Source organism: Triplophysa rosa, linkage group LG4 (genome assembly GCF_024868665.1).
Source record: "Triplophysa rosa linkage group LG4, Trosa_1v2, whole genome shotgun sequence".
NCBI classification, from domain to species: Eukaryota; Metazoa; Chordata; class Actinopteri; order Cypriniformes; family Nemacheilidae; genus Triplophysa; species Triplophysa rosa.
Window position 1 is genome coordinate 29194194 of NC_079893.1, and position 21911 is coordinate 29216104.

At 39.1% G+C, this 21911-nt stretch overlaps 3 protein-coding genes across 8 annotated transcripts; 1 reads left to right on the forward strand and 2 right to left on the reverse strand.

The window, feature by feature from the left end:
* Positions 1-7: 7 nt before the first annotated feature.
* emp1 (epithelial membrane protein 1) lies at positions 8-3526 on the reverse strand. 6 transcript variants are annotated; one of them, XM_057332541.1, is made up of 5 exons: positions 3091-3256; positions 1885-1986; positions 1592-1700; positions 1364-1504; positions 8-1271 (listed from the first exon to the last, which is right to left on the reverse strand). In XM_057332541.1, exons 1-5 carry the CDS (start codon positions 3175-3177, stop codon positions 1111-1113), a joined length of 600 nt encoding a protein of 199 aa, XP_057188524.1. In that variant the 5' UTR covers positions 3178-3256; the 3' UTR covers positions 8-1110. The 6 variants fall into 6 exon arrangements, with proteins under 6 accessions (XP_057188524.1, XP_057188525.1, XP_057188529.1 ...); XM_057332542.1 differs by lacking the exon at positions 3091-3256 and adding an exon at positions 3309-3522 and having other exon boundaries at positions 13-1271; XM_057332546.1 differs by lacking the exon at positions 3091-3256 and adding an exon at positions 3393-3519 and having other exon boundaries at positions 14-1271; positions 1885-1983.
* Positions 3527-4723: 1197 nt separating this feature from the next.
* On the forward strand, positions 4724-11268 carry LOC130553507 (zona pellucida sperm-binding protein 4). The gene is made up of 15 exons (XM_057332512.1): positions 4724-5114; positions 5213-5331; positions 6318-6849; positions 7030-7154; positions 7617-7863; positions 7943-8085; positions 8171-8261; positions 8343-8465; positions 8561-8733; positions 8822-8919; positions 8997-9124; positions 10330-10510; positions 10653-10794; positions 10904-10973; positions 11161-11268. The coding sequence occupies exons 1-15, from the start codon at positions 4961-4963 to the stop codon at positions 11181-11183; spliced, it is 2349 nt and encodes a 782-aa protein (XP_057188495.1). The 5' UTR covers positions 4724-4960; the 3' UTR covers positions 11184-11268.
* LOC130553520 (zinc finger protein Gfi-1b-like) lies at positions 10986-21911 on the reverse strand. Its single transcript, XM_057332534.1, has 7 exons — positions 21798-21911; positions 16429-16939; positions 14455-14684; positions 13762-13892; positions 12682-12798; positions 12204-12369; positions 10986-12043 (listed from the first exon to the last, which is right to left on the reverse strand). Exons 2-6 carry the CDS (start codon positions 16614-16616, stop codon positions 12259-12261), a joined length of 777 nt encoding a protein of 258 aa, XP_057188517.1. The 5' UTR covers positions 16617-16939; positions 21798-21911; the 3' UTR covers positions 10986-12043; positions 12204-12258.

Genomic DNA, 21911 nt, shown 5'->3' on the forward strand with positions numbered 1-21911 from the left:
TTTTTTATTTGTGTGATTAATAAAAGTAAGATCCTCCGTGGTTTATGCACTGTCAATGCACTGAAAAAATACAACCGATCCTTTTCATTTACTGTCAATTTTCAAAATATAAAGACTTCTGGAATAGACATTTCTGAACCAAACATAACAGTCAGAAACTAAATAAACCAGACCTTGATATTATACCACATGAATGTTAAACGGTAAATTTGCTCTCATAGAATATGAATACACTAACAAAAGACAACCAAGAAATTACATTCAAGATTTTCAGAAGATCCTGTGCTCTAGAATCTGAATCTCAGAGTGGTCAAGGTGATCATCTGACCCCCACGGACATTCGTCACGTTCAAGCTAAAATACTCAAAATACTTGGCATAGCACTCAAAGGAAACCACGTTTCTTCACCTCGCTGCGCTCAAATCTGTCTGTAAATATGGTGGTGGAATGTTTGTATACGATCATAAAATAAATAGCACCACAGAGTATTGGACGTACAGACTGTCCTGTGCTATTGCCATCAACAAAAAAATCTACTGAAAAGAAAATCTATTGGCTAGGAGTATTTTGATATGTCATACCAAAACCAACCCGTGTGTGTTTGTAGCTATTTTAAAGTGCAAGTGATGTTCTATAGAAACAATTATCCTCAGAAGAAAGTTTTAAACTACACTCTTAATTATATAGCTTTGGATGTTCTTTATATGTACAACTTATCTTTCTCTTTATACATCTTTTAGGTACATGGTTTTTACATTTCATTTCTGCATATACTTTATCTACACTTTATCATCTCCCACGTAATAGCGTGTTCAGATCCTCTCGTTGCCCTCAGTGCGTTATGTAACTAGAAAAGATGGCCAGTCAAAAGACTGTAAATAAAAAAATGCAAAAATTACATTTTATCTTTCTGATCGAGAAAGCCAGACAGTTTTCTTGAAACGCAAAGCTTTTCTCACAGTCAGAATTTAAACTTTTTTCAGCTGCGCTAGTTTCTTCATTTTTTTATTTACAGCACCTAGACTTAATACAGTCATTCACAGTCCACAGAAAACTTTGACACAAGAAGAACTAAGGCTGTGGATTAGCACTGAGAGCGTGGGCCGAGATTCAATCCTCTCGTTTGCGAAGGATGATGTACATAATTCCAGTGAAGAGGGTCAGCAGCCAGCCGAACCAGGCCATGATGTAAGACCAGCCGTACCAACCGTCCTTCTCATCTCTGTGGAAGTGATCCGTGTAGACTGACAGCGCAACCATTATACAGAAACCTAGAGAAGTGCGAGATCAAAATTTCAGATACCCGTACTGTATTACAATGATTTACTAATTCAACCTCAAACGTCCAGACAAATGAACTCACAGGAGATGAGTTGCACGACTCCAGAGATGGTGAAGCGCTGCCCTTTGCCCAAAGTAAAGAGTTGGAAGATGAATACACAGAGTGAGAACACGGCAAACAGGCAGGACAGCACTGCAAACGCCTGTACCACCTGCAGGTAGTCTGATAAAAGATCAATTGTTGTATTTAGTCCTGGTGAAAAGACATGCGAAATACGTGGAATGTTATGGCAATGAATTCTTCGTCTACCTTTCCTGTAGGAGGTCGGTATGTCCATGTACACCCAGACATTATCTTCGTTCTCCATCACCCATTTGCCCCACAGGTCTGTGTAAAGGGTCCTCGTAAACCACCAGGCCTGGTTAACGCAAAACTCCCACCATTAAATGTGATCAATGTTTGATGAGAAATCTAAGAAATCGGTTTTAATTAAAAAGTAACTATCATAGAAAAATGTCAATTACTCCAGTGAAACTGTTTGTATGGTGAATACATAAGCGTTTATAAAAACTGATTGAGACAAAAAAAAAGGTTACACTTACATCATCGATAGTTGCCCAAAAGAGGAAAAATATTGTAGTAAGATGAAGAAAACAGATTCCTGCCAAGGCCTTCAACATATTCAGAGGAAGAGAACACCGCTGCTGTAGGGAAAATATACAAGAAAAAAAAAAAAAACACAAAAGGGGTTTGATGCTCTATCGTCATTATTCAAAGCATGAATGCATGCTTTTTATTCATATACAGTTTATGTTAATTCAGACTTTTCAAGTAATATTTCACCTGAAAATAAAATTTCTGTCATTATTTTTTTGCCCCCCATGTCATTCAAAACCTGCATGTGACACTTTCTTCTATGGAATACAAAATGAGATATTTTACGAAATGTCTCGGTGGTTTCGTGTCCATACGTTCTTTACATTCTTCAAAATATCTGATTTTGTGTTCTGCAAAAGTCATGCAAGTTTGGAATGACATGATGGTGAATAAATGAAAGAATCTTGACAGTTTGTTTCCAAAATGACATGCAGAGATATCCAACTGCTTTTCAACCACGAAAGAGACCATGAGTAGCAAAGAAATTGGGGGAAAGGGGGTATGTGGATGCCCTTTTTTAAAGTCACGTGGTTGGACTGACAGCTCAGGGCATTTAAAATGCCGATGCACGCTTTCATACATGTTGTGAGAAACGAGAATGGTTTTAGGAGAAACTGTTATTGTAAAAAAAAATGATCAGATGTGCTTCAACAGCTCAGTCACATCGTCAATACATTCATCATTTATTTCTAAAGGATGCTTGTTCATAAAAACGATGATGCAACCGACTAACTAACGTTAATGTTATTTATTGTCAAGCGCAAGCAAATCTACATTATGTGCATTAAACGAATATACCATAGAATAAGAAAATGCGTACAAATAAAGCATCTAACACCTGTCCTCAGTGCGGAAAAACGAACAGCTCAGCCAAAACACATAATGAAATGATCTAATACATAGAAATTCGTCATCTATTCGGCTGCATCGTCACAGTTTGGATCAAATCCTATATGATCACCTGTATTTCAGTACATATTACCTTATCTGTTACGTCATTAGCTGTAATAACGAACACTTTAACAAATAACTTGAACTTTCAAACCTCACCGACACGAGCTTTTTAAGGCGATGCCACAGAAAGGAAGATGTTACCTTTGGGTATTTTAAGTTCGCAATTTATTTCTTGTTTTTCGTATGTGATGACCCACCATCAGAGAGGACGCTCGCTTCCCCGCACCACGTCCGCGGTCTCGCCCCCTCCCGCACTCTTTTACCGCATTGAGAACCCCACCCATCCCGAGGACTTACTTTCAAGTCCTTACGTATCCCACATCCAGACAGCAAACACACAATCGTTCCTTTAACGTCACTACAGCCCCTTAAACATTTAGATCAATTTATCGAACTGTGATAGTCTGATGCTTACAGTAGATATACTTTTGAGTTTCTCCATTTGTGCCTCGTGAGCCGTACGTCTCGATCAGTTTCTATCGTTTTTAAGTCCTATTACCTAAAGCTCTGATGTGCAATACACAGCTGTCGATCTATCCGCACTCGACAGCATCCCTCGTGTCGTTTACAGATACGCAACGACCGCACATTCCAGACTCGTCCAGTGACGCGCTCATAACTGCACTGCACCTGCAGGTTGAGAAGAACTGCTCGGGCGGGACAAGTGCAGAGAAGCATGGATACCCAACTATAGGCCGGACTCGGTGCCACTCAAAACCAATCGCTCCAATCATGTTGAAGTAGCGCACAGCCACAGACATATGCGTGTTCGACTGCATGCGGCGCTGCGCAGACCGATCGGAATATGATATCAGCGCGCCGTGAAGCGAACCGGACACACCGAACGATTGGAAAGACTTGGAAAATTATATAAATAGAAAATTGGGAAGTATGGTGGAAATTAGTGTTTTTGGTGTATTTTGAAAATTATACACATTTTATCAATGATTTTAAAATATATGTCATGACATTGGGACAAATGGATAACAAAAAAGCTCTGAAAACATGTAATAGTTTAAAAGCACTTAACTTTATTCAGTGACGTTTTTATTTTTCTGTATCGTTTCTTTTTCTTTTCTTTTCTTTATCTCTGGCAATGCGATGTAGCACTGTTGTATTGTATCTGTGGCAATAAAAACAACAACAACAACAACAACAACAACAACAAAAAACACACACCGAACGATGTGCAGCGTTTGAGTCATGTACCTGGAGCGACACCTAGTGGCTAAATGATAAACTTTTTATAAGACTGAAAAAATTAGAAGGAAGAGTACTTGAAAGATTTATTTACACAAATTCAGTTATGTCAAAGCAGTGAGTTTCAAAGTCAGTCAAATACCAGTTTGAGTCTTAGTATATAATTATTATTATTATAGTTATTTTTTCCAGATATTAACCTAATAATAAGAGACTGGTGGTTGAATATTTTTGTAAATAGCTAAATAAACCAGCCTCAGCACAATTTTATAATAATCGCAAAGTAAACAAAATATAACCAGACAGGCATTGGCATTTAAATTAGTAACAAAGTTTGCTGGTCAAAACGATGGTAAACATAGCCTGTACATTATCCTTTACATATGTAATCAAAAGACTTAAGTTAAAATAAATAAAGAAACCAATCAATCAATTATTGGACTATTAGTCCAAATACTGGTGTGTGGATAACAGAGAAATGCAAAGAGTGTTGCAAGCGCGTTTAAAGGGATACTTTACCACAAAATACAAATTCTGTCATTATTTACTCACCTTCGAGTTGTTCCAAATCTGTATTTCTTTGTTCTGATGAACACAGAGAAAGATATTTGGAAGAATAACCCCCGTCTGGTTATATGCATTCCTCCAAATACCTTTCTTTCTTTTTCATCAGAACAAAGACATTTCTACAGATTTGGAACAACTGGAAGGTGAGTAAATGATGACAGAATTTTCGTTTTTGGGTGAACTGTCCCTTTAATTGATTGCTTAACATATAGGCCCACAGGTGATCTGTATTGAACATGTTGATTAGACTTGCCCTGTGTGTGCTTTGGTACGCATCTGTGGTAAAACGTCTAACTCGCGATGTATTACAAACCTAAAACATTCATTTCATTCTTCGTATTATCAACAATAACACATCATCTCAGCGCTTTCAAACCTCTGCTAAACTGTTTTGGAAATGTCATGACTTTAACAACTCGTGGGAGAGAATACACGCACATCCTTGTGGACCGAGGTGAGAATAATGAAAAGTTTTCTCTTTTTAGAAACAAGTTGTTTAACAATGTTCATCGAGACATCTGCAGATAAATAACTTTTCTCATTCATTTACAGCGGGTGCGTCCCCATTATATTTGTTCCAGTTGCCTTCATACTGTGGTTATGATGTCAAAGTCACACGGAGAGCTCTTTTGCTCATGGCACCGTTTGATGGGTGTTACATCACACAAGAGGTACCGAATATGTCTTTTTTAACCTTGTGCATTTGCCAAACATAAAAATCACTTCAGAAAGAGAAATACATTTAACTGTGATATTTAGGGATGGGTACCGAAACCCGGTATTAAACGGGCCCCGGGGCAAAATTATGAAAGACCGGAGCATCGATAAGCTCCGCCCTTATCGGTTCTGCTTTCGGTCCTCAGGGAAAAAAATCTTATGTTATTGCATTAACGTTATCTTGCACATTTTATCTCAACAATAGTTTCTAATTTTCAATAATACCAAGAATTTAGTCTTTGGCGCATGGATATTCGTTATTACCAGCAGAGCGCGCGAGGCGGCACGTCACTCTCGCGCAGTTTGTGTCTACACAGCGCGCGCACACACGAAAAGACGCTCTTAATTCGAGACGGCGGCGGAGAGAACTAAACGTTCAAAAGTGTGGTTGCACTTCACAAAAGAGATGCGCTGTTTTTAACTGCTTAGCCCAATCTAGTTCATCTCTTGATTCCCCAAGGATATCCCCAAGGAAATATAATTTATTTTGTTGTAAATTGTTTATTTTATTTATTTAGAATTATTTATTGTTATGTTAATTCAAATAGGTGTATAAAGACCTTACCTAATGAAGCGTTATGTTGTTATTACCTTAGAATGAGCTTTTTCTATCTACATACACCGCGGGTCCCCTTACATGGAGTTCGCCATGTTGTTTCTACAGTAGCCCTAAACGGACAAACTGCCCTACAGAGCACGTATCATAAATGTTATCTCCTTCAGCAAAGTGGAAACGTGACGACATCATAGTTCTGTGTCAGCCACCATAGTGCTTTCGGAAGGGAGGGGTGGAGTGAGCCGTTGGTTGCAATTCGCAACCTCACCACCAGATGCTTCAAATTTCATACACTGGACCTCGAAAAGAATTAAGAGAATGTTTTTCTTTTTGCAAGCCTGAAGATTGCACTTCATACTAAGTGTTTTACATGTATTTTGATAGGATGGAGAGAACCGGCTTGTCATCATCGTGGATGGAAAGCAGTTCACCCTCTCTTGTCCATTTCCTCACCATCTTTCTGCATTTCACCCCTACCTTCATTCACATCCATTCCATCATCCGCTGCAGCCCAATCTGAAGCGAAAACCTTTTATCCCACATGTTCCTGGTTCTATACGAGTTATTGGTACCATGCGCCATCCTACAACACCGCTTAAACCAGAGACATCTAAACCCCCTGCGGTTCCTTATGAACCACCCTTGGTAACTCCACCCATCCACCCAACTAATATTTACCAGCACCCAATACCAACTCGTGTTTCCCAAAACGACATCCCTGGGTTTTCCACCTTCATTCATCCTACTATATCTCATGGTACCAATGAAGAAGAGCAAACTGACCTGTTGCCCCAAATTCCCATCTCTCCTCCCACTGAACAACCTTCCAAGGTCACGTCTCCATCACTTATTTGCACAAGGAACAGAATGACGGCTACTCTGCCCTCCGCAAAAATGGCCTCCATTAAAGTCAAAGGTGAGCTGTAGTGCATTTCTCACTTATTCACCCTCGTGTCATTCAAAACCTGTGTATGACTCTTTCTTCAGTGGAACACAAAAGAAGATATGTTGAGAAATGTCTTAGTGGTTTTGTGTCTATACAATAGAAGTCAATGAGTGTTGTTTATTTCTGTCTCTGTGATGTTTATACCTAAAGAAACAAAGACAGACAGCTGGATGTCAATTGCATCGGTTCCGGCGTCCTGTAATTACACACTTCGCTCAAGGAGTGGTGCTGTTGTGCTCTCGTCACCACTGCCGGCCTGTCACACACAAAAACTGGTGAGCTTTCACTCATGCTAGTCTTCATACAAGCATGCTAGTTGAATTTAGCATAATATTTGCAAATCTCATAGCGGTATGTCTGAAATGCTCTGAGAATGATCTGGAAAATTTACAGAACATAATACTATAAAAGTTTACAAATCCTTATTTCACATAAGATTCCTCCTGATGTCTGGATTTAAATTTTGTGTCTTTCTGCATATGGATAATGTTAAATGGTTTCTCATGAAAATGTATAAACGGTTGTTGTTGAAAACCTGTGTGAGACTCTCTTCTGTGGAACACAAAAGATTTTTTTTTTTTAGAAACGTCTGGTTTTGTGTCCATACAATGAAAGTCAATAGAGGCCCTTTAACTTTTTGTGCACAAAAACATGGTTTCAATAGTATTCATATCATTTGTACACCGTCCTCTGTTTACCTATAAATCATCCTCGCACCTTTTTCTCTTTGGCTTTAGTCGTCCTCTGTGACCTCTCTCTTCATACGCTTCTGGGATTCCTCTCAGATGCGAACCCGAACCATACATCTTCAGTGTCGGCACGCGCTTCTTCCCGACGCGCTCGAACCTTTCCATCAGATCATACCTCGCACTACAAGCACGCCCGCATCTGCTCGACAACCCCCTAACGTTCAGGTGTTGTGTTCCAGCCAACATATGAGCGTAAAAGTGCCGCCTGGACCGATATTCAGTCTCTTGGTTGAAGGTGAGTTTCAGGTAACACTGAAATGCTTGCTGTGTTTTCTAATATCTTGCATATTATGTCCATCTTTTTTTTTTTATAGCCCCCTCCAGTGGCATCAAAACGCAAATTAAAGCCGTGCCCCTTTTGGAGGCCGCGAGTCATTGTGGCTACTCTCTGAAAAGAGACAAAGACGGTGCCTTTAACATCCTTCTGCCTTATTCTTCCTGTCACATGACTCAGCAGGTCTGTGATGTCATTCTGTAGTCTTGTGCTGATTTGATCAATGTGTGTGTGTTTGCTTCTCTATCATACTTGTTGTTTTAAATAGGATGGGCAACACAAAATTATATTGAAATATGAGACGCCGGATGGACGTCCTGTCGAGACGTTGCTGTCGTGCCAAGCTTCTGACAGTCAGGGTATCTGGACTTGTGCAAGACATCCAAACATATGATTTTCAGCCCAAAATTTTACAATTGTGCATGATCTTTGTTTTGTAGAGTGCAACGTGATCCCTGACCAGCAGCTGGTTTGTGGATCTGGGGCTTTATCGTCAACAGAATGCCATGACAAAGGTTGCTGTTATTCTTTAGACACCCAGCTGTGCTATTACCCTATGGACGGTGAGTTGTTTAACAAAAATTCACAGAGCAAAAACTGTTTCCAAGGCAGCAGAGTACATAACGCACGGTTTCAATTAATCATACGTTCCCATCAGAATGCACGGCAGATCATCATTTTGTTTTCTCGGTTAACTCCTCCGTGGCAAATCCGCCCCTTTCCCCGTCCACCCTCGTCACTGCTGGTAACAGCTCTTGCTCACCCGAGAAAGTTACCGCTGACTTTGCCTTGTTCAAGATACCGCTGGATGAATGCGGCGTCCACCGATATGTGAGTGTTTTACAGTTACTATGCTTTCTGTGTGTCTCAGACTTGGCATGCATTCTAGACGTACATATTCTAACTGGAGTGTCTGTAGGAGGTGGGTAAAACGGTCATCTACATGGTCGAGATCCTGAATCGAGTGCAGTCTGTCAGTTTAAATTACGGCACCATCACCAGAGACTCGCCTGTAAGGTACACGTGTACATACGATGGCACGGACTCGTGGCGAGCCGGATGATGTGCTGAGGTTTATGTCCTGCTTGTTCCAGGTTGTTGGTTGAGTGTCGCTATTATCCCGGCTCTGTGGTAAGCGTGGGATACCTGGTGAAAAGTCCTTCCCTCGGACCTGCTATCAAAGCTCAGGGGGTGTTTGGTGTTCAGCTCAGAATCGCAAAAGGTTGGTTGAAGCATAAGAGCTTGGTGTTATTCATTATGGTTTCATTTATTCAATAATGAGTATATATTTGAGTTAAGTTCGTGTTAGTTAGTATCAGATTTTAAAGGTCCAGCGTATGAAATTTAGTGACATCTAGTGGTGAGGTTGCGAATTGCAACCAACGGCTCACTCCATCGCTCCCCCCTCCATTTCGAAGCACTACGGTGGCTGACACAGGACTATGTTGTCACATTTTTGCTTCTTTGCCGAAGGAGAACGTATTAACGAAATGTGCTCCGTAGAGCAGTTCGTCCGTTTAGGGCTTCTCTAGAAACAACATGGAGAATTTCATGCAAGGGGACCCGCTGTGTATGTAGATGGAAATAAATCATTCCAAGGTAAAAAAAACATAACGTTTCATTATTTGAGGTCTTTATACACCTCTGAAGACATAGTTATGTATATTATATTGCATTTCTGTCAATAGATCCACACTGCAGAGGTTTTCAAACTTTATGGTGCCCAAAATATGACGAACGGTTTGTGAGGAATCGCATTTCTAAAAATGTCCATCTACATATTGCAATGTAAAAAGAAACATTTAAACTACAATATCACAATTACTATACATCTTAGGTTAACATTGTGTCCAAGCTTAAATAATAGCTACGCTTGAAGTGCTGTTGAAAACTTTACCTGAATTGTGTTTGTACTGTAGCAAAAAGTCTCGTTTCATGACAGTTTTACAAAAATATCCTCAAAAATAAGACGAAGGCGACAATAGTGAGAAACACTTACTAGAAAGATACAAAACAAATATAAGCAATTTTGTTATGTAGCACTTAGAAATAAAACATTAATAATGTTCAGTGGGCTTTTAAAATTAGCTTTTGTCTTTTTTCGCTGAATTTATTTGAGGACCCTTTTGGACCCCCACTGGTTTGAAACCCCCGTCTTAAAATATTTTTTCTTTAAATTTCCAGGAAGTCATTATTTATTTATTTTATTTTTTTAATGTATGTAAAGCTGTTTGCAACAATGAAAATTGTGAAAAGCGCTATATAAATAAATTTTATATTTATACTTGTTCATTTGAATTTATAGGAAATTTGTAGAAAAACGCTAATTTGACGTTCTCTTGAACACAGATTTTTTTCTTTAAATTTAAATTATTAGCAAGTCACAGAAACATGTACTTTTTCATTTTTTCTTCCTTTTTTCTTTAGATGAATACTACAACGACTTTTACCCACAATACCACCAGCCCCTGCGTATGCTGCTGGGGAAACCCCTTTATCTGGAAGTGCGCTTGATGAACCCTCCGGACCCCACTGCTTTGCTGCTGGTGCATTACTGTGTTGCTTACCCACGCTCCGCAAAATCTGCATGGATCCTTATTTACGATGGGTATCCTTTTTTTATTTATTTATTTTATTTTGTATCTCTCTAAAATGTCTAATTGGAGACGAGCTCTTATAAGCTTTTCTCTAAAAGCAACACTGCCAACTGATGTGATGCTATAAATGATATAAACGTTGTCCCTCTTTAGGTGCCCAAACTCTCTCGACCAAACTCCAACCCACACGCCACCGGCCACACCTGCGGAAGCTCTGACCAATCAAGTTCGGCGATTCACTGTCACTACGTTCAAGTTCCTGCCTGAAGATGACAGCTTACAAACGAATGAGGAGGTAAAAATATGGTTAAATAGAGTTGGTCTTTGCACAGACAATTCTTTGCAAGTGCTTGATGTGAGAATTAAAAGAATGACTTCAAAACTTTCTTTGGCCTCTGTCGCAGATTTATTTTATGTGTTCAACTGAGGTTTGTCTGCCATCAGACGGTCCATGCATTGAAGGGTGCTTTGAAGGTAAATGATGTCTGTATTATATTTTTCTTCCCTTCAGTATGAAATTAGTCATTTTTTATTTATTTGTGACGGCACATTACTTAATCTAGAGCTTTCTTGCAAGAGAAGCTTTGTTTGCCTGCTCTACGGCTTGGCAGTGATTTGAACCGTTTGCATTTCACTCACTGCAAATGCTTTGTTTTTCCAGATCCTGCAAACGTGAAGTCTTGACACAAGACTGAGCTCGGATGAATGCACTCTCTTTTTGGACAAATGTGCACAGTCACAACCGCAAACAATAAAACTTTGAAACGCTGTCATGTTTCAGTAATGACTCATCACACGTCAATGGAGACTGGCTTTATCTTCACTCATTGGCCCAGAGCTCCAGTTTAATATTTCAATGTTTAGTTACATATTTGTAGAATGTAAAGCATCATGTCTTTACAGTATCTTTAAATTAGGAAGCACACACGTGTTTAAAATGAAACGAATGAATTGCACCGGATGAAATAATCAAGTGAACAAAGTTTTTATCAGTAATAGTGGCACGAGACATTGAAAGTAGGTTTTTGCATTTCTGTCTTTACAACAGTGAATGTTAGCAAACAAGACAAAAGCGCGAGTGTGATGAACCTTGTCTGCGTCCTTACGAGTTCCAAATTGATGTTTTTATTCCTATAGAGAACAAACACGCTAATAAAAACTCAACTTTGAAATCAAATGCAGTATATGTCGCTTTACATAAAAGCATCTACCACATGCATGCAAGAAATCAAATGCACAATGTAACTATTAATAACCCATATCCATTCATTTCACATTGCGATTTTGTCTTTCTACACAAAACTGCTTCTGATAAAGCAACAATTTATATACAACTGTACACTTCTAATACTTTCTGTTTTGTAAAGCAAAAGTACATTCAATCTTGGTTGGGTAAGCATTCAGCTCCAGGTCCCGCTGGAGGAACGTGTGTGTGTGTCTGTGCATTTAGCTGAAGGGTCTATAGTGTTTTCTGCTGTGTGTGATGAGATTGGAGCTCTGACTGAAGGCCTTACCGCACACTTTACACACATGCGGCTTCTCACCTGAACAAGACAGAAATGAAATCTTCAAGTGATTTAGAGAAATGGTCTATATAGTCATTGAAAGCAACACAATGCACCAATACTCTATGTACTTTAACACATCTGTCAAAGTGAAAATTATCTTCTCATTTGCATGTGAATCGGTGTGTGCGAGGCTCACCTGTGTGTATGAACGTGTGCTTCTTCATGTCGGATTTCTGATGGAATCTCTTGCCTCAGTACTGACAGGGATACGGCCGCGTGTCCGAGTGGATCAGCAGATGAGTGGACAGTGTGGATGAGCGCTTGAAAATCTTCCCACATTCCCTGCATTCAAACGTTCGTTCCTTCAACAACAACAACAAACAAACAAAAACATTGTTTTTGTGTGACAATAAAATTGAAATAAAAATTCAAACAAATAAAAATATTATTGCAAATAATACAATTCTTTTTATAGTTTGTAAATAAAATGCACACTAAAAAGGCCTGCCCTGAAAATACGTTACTCATATACAAAAAAGAATAAGGTTTGTATGAAAATAACATATTTGAACATTTATGATGTATTAGTCAATTCAGCTTCACAGAGGTGGGCACAAGAGGGAGATATATAGCGATGTTTCACAATGAAAACTCATTTGTCGGTCATACCCTACCTTGATTCTGCATGACATCACAGGGTCTTTGCTGTCAAGGAACGCTAGAGAGTGTCCGTGATGACCGCTGTGTGATCTGTACACGTGAGTCTCCAGGCGAGCGAGGGAAGAGAACATCTAATGGGCATACAAATAGAACAGAGCTGATTTGAAAAAGTAGTGTTTTCACCAATCATTTTGTTATATTTATGCATTTGGTGGACACTTTTATCCAAAGTAACATCCCTGATAGCACACATACATCTGGCTTACGTCTATTTGACGTCTGCATTTACATCTGCAAGACATCTACAATACATCGTTTGCTCATCTGCAATACGTCTCGGAGATGTCTGCTGTCAGACGTCATATAGACATCTAGAAGATGTCTGTAAGATGTTTATGATTTAGAATGGATATAAAGCTGCTCTTTCTAAGATGTTTAGCAGATGTTTTTACGCAGGAGATCTCCAGATCTTTAGCAGACGTATTACAGACGTTCAGACGTCTCCGAGACGTATTGCAGATGAGCAAACTATGTATTGCAGATGTCTTGCAGATGTAAATGCAGACCTCAAATAGACGTAAGCCAGATGGATTGTGCTATCTGGGATGCGTATATTTAAGCTATACGTTTTATCAAACCCGTGATCTTTTGATATGCTTTACCAATCGAGCTCCAGGAACACATTTACATGTATGCATTTGGCAGACGCTTTTCTCCAAAGCGACTTACATTGCATTGTTCTAAGCATTTTGTTTCTCACTATTTGCAATACCCCGGGATCTAACCCATGACCTTGACGTTGCTAGCGCCATGCTGTAACCACTGAGTCTCAGGAAAGCATTTCTTGCATCGCATAGCAAGACAAGTTCATCGTGCATATTGATGAGAGACAATGTAATGAACACATATTTGATCTAAAACCATGCAGTCTGTCCACAAAATGTTTGAACAAATATGTTATTCTCGACATTTATTCAACGTTTAATCAATTATCGTTGCTATCTGGATTTAGAAACATGACTTCAATTGTTTTGTTTGAGTGTGTTGTGCAAATGTTTTATATGGCAATCGGTCAAACAAAGGGAAAGTTTCACCTTTCCACATAAGCTGCAGTGTTTTGTGGGATTTGTCAGAGAGCTGCTGCTGCGCTCCTGCATGTCTCTGGAGATGACGGGAAACCAGGGGTCTGGAGAGATAGAAGAGCCGAACTGGAAATCTGCTGCTTCTGCAGTAAATAATCAACAAACAATGATTAATAATGCAAATAAGGTCTGAGAATTCCTCAGAATTCTTTTTGGCATCCCTCCTTCCCAACCCTGAGCTTTAATGCACATATTTAGGATAAAGCTAAACTTATTTTTTTCTGACAGTGACATTTACACATTGTAAATATCGTCCTTCGGATGAGACGTTAAAATCGAGGTCCTGACTCCCTGTGGTCATTAAAGATGCCATGGGACTTCTCGTGAAGAGCAGGGGTGTAACCCCGGTGGCCTGGCCAGATCCCCTCCATTGGCCCTTGTCAATCATGGCCTCCTAATAATCCCCACCCTCTGAATTGGCTCTATCTCTCTCTCTCCTCTCCACCTATAGCTGGTGTGCGGTGAGCGCACTGGCACCTCTGTACTGTGGCTGCCGTCGCATCATCCAAGTGGATGCTGCACACTGGTGGTGGTTGAGGAGAGACCCCCCTCATAAGATTGTACAGCAATACACAATAAAGCGCTATATAAATGCCTCACTCATTCATAATATAGGTTGAAATTAGAACACATATAATGAATTACCTGTTACCCAGCCATTCTCGTGACTCTTATGTGTGTTGTCTTGTTTCATGAGCGGAGAATGTGGTTGTACCTCCTGGGCTGATTCCTCTGGCAATGCGGAAACTTTTAGGGGGACGGACCATCCTACTAGGCCCAGGTAGGGCACATCAGCTACGGGAGGTGAGGAGCGAAAGCTCCCCTTCCTGCTCTTTTTCACCAGGAACGAACGAGGCATAACGGACCGAGAGAGGCTGAAAACACATCACAGTCCACATACACAGAGACATTATCCATTTGCCATATCAATTGAATCATAAGAGGATTTTGTTCAATCTCAGCACTATTAATTCAAACTATTGTACGTGTGCGCACTACTAACTAAACCGAGTTTTGATTTATGCCCACAGTAACGAAATAAATGATTCGGTTTTTGCTAAAAGCACTAAATCAGTTTTATAAGTTGAACTGTTTTATAATGCGTTTACTGTGATTTAACATCAGTGGCTCTAAATTTCTTCAGGAGAGAGAACAAATGCTTTCCTAACTAGAGGGCTAAAGCATTGTGTGATAAATGAAATAAGCATTGCTGAATTAATCCCAGGAGTCTGGACCATTAAAACGTCCAAAAAGTAAATTGGAAAAATCTGTTCAAAATTGTTATACACCTACAGTTACTAATTGTTATCCTAATTCGTTTGACTGTCTCGTGTCATTTTATATCGGTTTGTTTAATTTTACACCAATTTTACACAGAGTATTATGAACTTATAAAGTTTTATGAATATATCTATAACTTGCTCGATTTAATGTAGCTAATATAGTCTAAATTGAGACTAGACTGTAGACAATTTAGTGTAACGTATTGCTTCAAAGGGAACGATCAATCTCAGCTCACTCTTTGATGTTTATTAGACCACAAATAAACAGCTAAATTTATAGGGGCGGTTTCCCAGACATGGTTTAATCCTAGTCTCAGACTAACTTAAATGTGAGAGATGCCTTGATCGAAAACAACTTGCACTGACATATCTTAAAATATATCACTGTGATTGTTTTGTCTCAAGATGCACACAGTAATATTTTTTTTGTAAAGTATGTTTTTTAAAACAACTTAATTATCCTAATTTAACTAAGGTCTAGTCCTGGTTTAAGATAATCCTTGTCTTGGAAACCGCCCCATAATGCTCAACAGAAATTCAATTATTAATAATAATTATGATAAAAACAAACTCTTTATGGTTCTTGCTCGTGTTCTCCATCATTGTCAGTTGAAGACCATTTCCTTACAACTAGACAACTTTTGCTCAGCACAGCTGTGTAAACGTGTCAGTAAATAGTTAAAAGTGCAACTACATCTGGGGTGCTTTGCTTGAATTTTGGCACCTGATTTGGCTTTTGATGTAAATAAAACGATCAGGACTTACCAGTTGATGCGTCACGAGCCTGCAAATGGTTTTTAAAATAAAAACGCGCACTTTGCGCTGTTGTTGATCGCAAACAGATCTGGTTGAACTGCAGCGTTGTGCGTCTCTCCGTCACCGTCAGTAATAAATCACTGAAAGCAGGTGCGCGCGCCTTAAAGCGCAGCATAACTGAAACTTCGCGAGGTAACGCGCGCTCACAGCACCGGCCCACCGCAGACGCGTCAGTTTCCGCTGCGCGTTCAGCCTCGAGCTGTTAAAACCCAAACTGATACTAACTGTAACTGCTGCTCAGTGTACAGGAAAATTACTAGCAATATATATTATTATTAAAGTAAAACAGTCATCTTATATGTAGTCTGCAGCTGCAACCCAGAAGCTTATTTAACGATGCATTAATAATAATAATAACTAATAAACTCTTAAAAAAGAGAGTTCCACAAAGAATACTGAGAGATAATTGAATTCTTTTTGGATACAAGTGTCTTGCAAAAAATGGCTGCATGTGTTAAGTCATTCAATGCGCATCTAGAATATTGGTGTAATTGCTTTGAACGTGTGACTACAGACTTACACGTCAGTCAGATTTGCCTTTGACCCGCCAAGGTGAACCAACTCGCATCCCCACGCAGACCAACGTAGAGAAAGAGGGGGAAAAGTGATGATGTCGAAAGTCTGATGAACTGTGAAGAGTGTGGTTGCGTGAGGTGTAAAGAGACTTTGCTTGCTCGTTCTTGCCTTGAAACCAAAAATAACTGACATGGTTCACATAGGCCAACGAAAAAGTCATTCACACTGAGAACATCATGGCGACGGAGGTCAAACAGCAATATGCACTTCTAGGTTTGTCCAAAGGCTGTTGCCCACAGCTAGCTTGTTTACTGGTTTAACATGCGGTGATGAAATGTGAGAATAGTACAACGAAGAGCGTCAAGTACTGTGAAGAAGCAAAGCAAAGCTGCAATGTGCATTTTAGTCCTGTGCATGTCAATTGTGAGCATAAATTCAGATACAACTGCTTAAATTATGAATTTTTTACATCACTTACCTTCATGTTATTTCAAACCGGTTTGACTTTCTTCATTCTGCAGAACACAAAAGAAGACATTTTGAAGAACGTTGGTGACCAAACAACTCCGCTCCCCATTGGCTTTCATCACATGGACACAAAACCACAGAGACATTTCTCAAAATATCTTTTGTGTTCATACAGGTTTGAAATGACATGAGGGTGCATAAATGATGCAAGAGTCGAAAAACACCCACACGTGGCACCGAACTGAGAGTATAGCAGAAATGTTTATTCTTTTTTTTAATACATGTTTTATCATTAAATACAGAACACAGGATCATCGTTTGATAACATTGCCATTTATATACTCTTTAGTACTGTCATTCGTAATAACACATGAGTAAAATCGTAGGACAGAGTATATGCGGTCTGACGGATGTAAAGAGATTTTGTTTTAGTACCGGTGAATGTAGGTAAGGCAGCACTACAGGGTAGAGGATCACATCAGCCCCGCTAAAACTCATGCCCGGTCATTTAATGTGGCGACACTTGTAAGCATGTGACGCCCATCTTGACCTCCAATGTCGCGCTTCGGTTTCCGCTGTTTAACATGGTGGTAAAAACAGCTATCATAATACATTTCCAAGAAATGTAGTATGCACAATGCATACTGAAGTGTGCACATGCGTGTAAAATAGATTTCCCCCAAATCAATGCATCAAGTTTAACACTTTCCCTTACATTTATAAAATGTTTGGACAACCAGGAAAACATTTGGTTGTAATGTAGTGTACTACAATAAAAAAACCTGAAAACATGATACAGTACGCAGTAAACAGTATGAGAATATTCGATTTTGAACACAACACGATCTGTATGTGAACATGTTTCTAATGGCACCGGGGTAGATTCACATCTTCCATGAAACCCAGTAGGGTTCAGTCAACTACAATGGGCATGAAAAAGAAATAAAATAAAATAACAGACAACACAACAAGTATTCAGTTCAAATCCCAACACTGCGACGTAAAAATGAAAAACTCTGTCGACAATGGACACAAAACCACAAGGTGCTGTGATTTGCATTATTGTAACTCTAATAAGCATTGTTTTAATTTAGTCTACGACTGGTTAAAAATAATTCAGTATTTATAAATAGTGAGATAGAAATGTGTTTGACCGTACCATGAAACATTTTCTTCTTGGCCGTTGGTTTACCAAAAACCCTCACATTATCCGATTATTTCAAAACAGCCATTTCTGAGTTCCTAATAAGTCAAATCGAACACCACAAAACCGTTGCGCGTGATGTAATCAAGTTATGAGCACAGTTTCCTTCAACAGCTTGAAATCCAACAGTGTTGGTAAAACAACAGCTTGGTTGCAAGCCTCAAACAGTTCAATTTTACCATCTAGCTTTGAGCAGTTTAAGAACAACATGCCTTGCCGTCTTTACCAGATTCATCAAAGTGGAACAGAAGTCAAAACTGCGTATGTTCAAACACTACCCGCAAGAGACCCCCAAAGTTGCCCCTATTTTCGGCGAAGTTGCAAAAAATGAAAGGTGCAGAGCAACTTCCTTTACCAATTCTTGTTGTGAAGTACATACTGTATTTTCACTACTTTCGCATTGTTCTGACAAACACGATTTTAGTGGATTTTCTTACAAAACAAAAACATGAAGGATGTCCAAAATCAGTGTACAGCACTGACAATACAGATGTTGTCAGTTGAAGTGTGAAATGAAATGAAGAAAAGTCCATGCCTATCCAATAAAATAAAACGTTCCGTTTTTTTAACAGACGTGATGATCAGAATCAGTGAAACAGGTACTGCAGTTTTTGTTAATTCAACACTGCGGTAGGCAAAGGCAATAACCCCCCGACTACTTTGAGACAACCCTTTGAGATAAGATATTCCCAACAAACACTTTTCATATCAGAATCAGCACATAAATGCTTATCTTTCAAACTTGCATGTCTCGGCGCTGTGCCTAGCAACTGTTTCTCGAAGGTTTGCATTCACTGCCAGTTGGAATTAAATGCCATCTTGTCCGAGCATGACCATGTTTGGAATCATGTAAACACGTGAATGTCAGATAATTGCGTCGATCGATCAAGTTGTAGCTGTATGAGGCAGTGATGGGAACGGCAACGACACTGACACACGGTGTATGGTTAGGCAAACATGGCATGAAAGACAGTACCGAGACGGTCGGTAATCTTGGAGATGATAGAAAAAAAATCTAAATTACAAACTTTTAAAATAGATATATTACTTTGTGTATGTGTAATAACTGCAATCCGTACCTTTGCCTCTGTATCGCCATCTCTGTTTCAAGCATAAAATAACAGGTTTCTGTACAATTGTAGAATGTCCTACGAAATCGTATCCGAACGCTCAGTAGCTTACCATCGTGAATCGGGGCACGCTTTAACTGTTTTCATGTACTCAATAACTGATTTTTGTTAATTTTTTCCAAAAAAGTTATTGATTGCAGCTTTAGGCCCGATTCACATTTCGCGTCTAAAACCACTCGGAAAACACGAGCCGCGCTGCTTTCTCTCTTCAAATGACCCGCGGTGCTCGCGTGGCACTCCGAAAAGTTGAACTATTTCCATCTCGATGCTGCGCCGCATCGAAATGGAAAAATGTGCGCTACGCGCACCGCGTCGCCCCCTATTTGCGCCCGTCTACTTTTAAAATAACTAATATGCACACGGAAAAGACGCGAAATGTGAATCGGGCCTTAATTTTGTTTGGTAGTGATATTTGTTTGTAAACCTGCTTTTGTTTTCTAAATGAAAACAACAATGATACCAAGAGCCAAAGGGCAATAGCGATTAACCCTTTCTTAAAAACAACAGGAAGTCATTTTGTTTTAAAGGGACAGTTCACTCAAAAATAAAAATTCTGTCATCATTTACTCACCCTCGAGTTCTTTGTTCTAATGTACACAGCAAAGATATTTGGAAGAATGCTTGTAACCAAACAGTTCTTGACTACCGTAGTAGGAAAAATGAGTCAAAAGTGCCCCAGAACTGTTTGCTTTTCCTACAAATATCTTCTTGTGTTCAACAGAACAATAAAATATTTTCACCATTTTGGGTGAACTGTTCCTTTAATGCTTCATGAAGTTCTAATGTAGGTAAGTCAATAATAACTTCACAGTATGTAGTCATACAGACCATATCGATACACAGGGGAAAAGTTGTCACTGTGAGCATATTTAAAAAAAGTAAAATAAATATCTAACTATAGCATAGCAGCAGTTTCCTTTTGAAAACCTATCTCTTCTCTGGAGACCCTGTAGTTTCTACTTTGTGCTGTTCTGTCAGGATTGGCACAGGAATGACAAAACTAAAATACATATTTTGGCCACTGTCTACACTTCTTTGTTCCAACACATAGACAACCAACACATAAATAACTCAAAAAAACATTTGGCAATGACGACATGAAAGTGTTCTGCAACTTTCGCCATCCAAAATGTTGCTCGCTGTAGTTTTGTATAAAACACCCACACACAGATACATGAATGAGCTACTGTAATATTCACCTATGTATGTCACTATTAACATCCCTATTACGTAATATAATTCGAGTTTGTTCATTTCGTCCTTGCTTGTCTTTCAATGTTCTCTTCAGCCGTCGCCTCTCGATAAAGTGATAATAGTGTCGGTTGAGTTTGACAAAAACAAAAGTGCACATGAGAATTTTTTTTAAACAGAACGTCCAGGCTGAGAGAGGCACCGTATCTCTTGCTTTCTTCTGTAGACTCGATGGACAAAGAGAGAGATGGCCACGCCGCTATGATATCCAGAGCCACAGATAAAATGTTGGACATAAACACAGGGGTATCTGAAACTGCGTCCTGCTTTCTCCCGCGCCCCTTCTCACTTGTGTGTTATTGGTGAAGTTAGTAGTTTCACAGGGTTTAAGTGAGTGTTAAATCAGAGGTAGTTTCAAGGCCAACATGTTTTCAGATATTTTCCCTTGAAAGAATAAAAGTGAAATAAATAAATAAATAAAAACAATCAACTTTCTGGCACTGTGAGAGGTCAGAGTTGAACCTCGCATACAGAATAAAAGTTTGTGTTTACATAATATAAGTCTGTGTACTACGCATATTAACTTTGTATTTATAAACACATACATGTTTACATATAAAAAAAATATAAAAATGAATAAATGTTTATATTTAATTTAAATGATATATAAAATGCATCCATCCATGCAAATATGAGCAAACCATATACACGTATGTGTTTATAAATACGAAATAAATATGCACATCGCACAGCCATATATTATGTAAACACAAACTTTCATTCTGGATGCGATGAATCCCCTAACAGGGTCCAAAATTAACGCTCGTCAAATGTCAGATTCAAGTAAAAACTGAGTTTGGGTTCGGTTAGTAAATGAAACCAGCTTGCTGGTAACTTTATAAGGAACTGCAACATAAAACATGTCCAAATTGAACTGCAAGAACATGTCTGACGGACCAAAGTGACACGTGCAATTTAAATCAAAGACACAAACAGCGAGTCGAGTCTTCTAAGAACTTCAACCTCAGAAGAAAGCTGACCCTCTAGGTTTACATAATATAATAAAAATAAGAAAGAAAATCTGAGTTGTGACATGTGCTGTTTCAAATAGAAACAAGAAAAAGCCCATTTGGGACCAAAAAGTATTATTCACCAAAAAATACACACGCACACTAAAAGATATGTATGGTCAAAAAACCTTCCCAATTGTTAATGTTGGACCCCGTTCATGCATGTGCATGTGGAATCTGGTGTTTTGTAGGGGTAAATAATTTAAGAAATACACGTAGTCACTAAATGACAAAAGAAAGAGAGAAAGAGATGAGTGAGTGTGTAGTATACTATGAGAGTGTGGCGCTATGCATCGGTTTCCTGCCGTACCTCTGACAGAATTTGGGTAAATGTATCTCTCTCTCTCTCGCACGCAATGCATGCTTGCTCTGCTATGCAGTCTATTCTCGTCTCTTCCTATGTGTTCACGTCCTCTTGCCCACC

Bases quoted from the DNA above. Each gene is read 5' to 3' on its own strand.
- emp1 (XM_057332541.1), bottom strand. From the start codon at position 3,177: ATGGGTGGGGTTCTCAATGCGGTAAAAGAGTGCGGGAGGGGGCGAGAC. The intron at 1,987-3,090 runs GTGGGTCATCAC...TTTTCCCTACAG, and splicing joins AGCGAGCGTCCTCTCTGATG to CAGCGGTGTTCTCTTCCTCT. The intron at 1,272-1,363 runs GTGAGTTCATTT...GCACTTCTCTAG, and splicing joins AGTCGTGCAACTCATCTCCT to GTTTCTGTATAATGGTTGCG.
- LOC130553507 (XM_057332512.1), top strand. From the start codon at position 4,961: ATGTATTACAAACCTAAAACATTCATTTCATTCTTCGTATTATCAACA. The intron at 8,466-8,560 runs GTGAGTTGTTTA...CGTTCCCATCAG, and splicing joins GTGCTATTACCCTATGGACG to AATGCACGGCAGATCATCAT. The intron at 8,920-8,996 runs GTACACGTGTAC...TGCTTGTTCCAG, and splicing joins ACCAGAGACTCGCCTGTAAG to GTTGTTGGTTGAGTGTCGCT.
- LOC130553520 (XM_057332534.1), bottom strand. From the start codon at position 16,616: ATGTCAGTTATTTTTGGTTTCAAGGCAAGAACGAGCAAGCAAAGTCTC. The intron at 13,893-14,454 runs GTAATTCATTAT...TATTTACTGCAG, and splicing joins CGAGAATGGCTGGGTAACAG to AAGCAGCAGATTTCCAGTTC. The intron at 12,370-12,681 runs GTAGGGTATGAC...TTGTTGTTGAAG, and splicing joins TGATGTCATGCAGAATCAAG to GAACGAACGTTTGAATGCAG.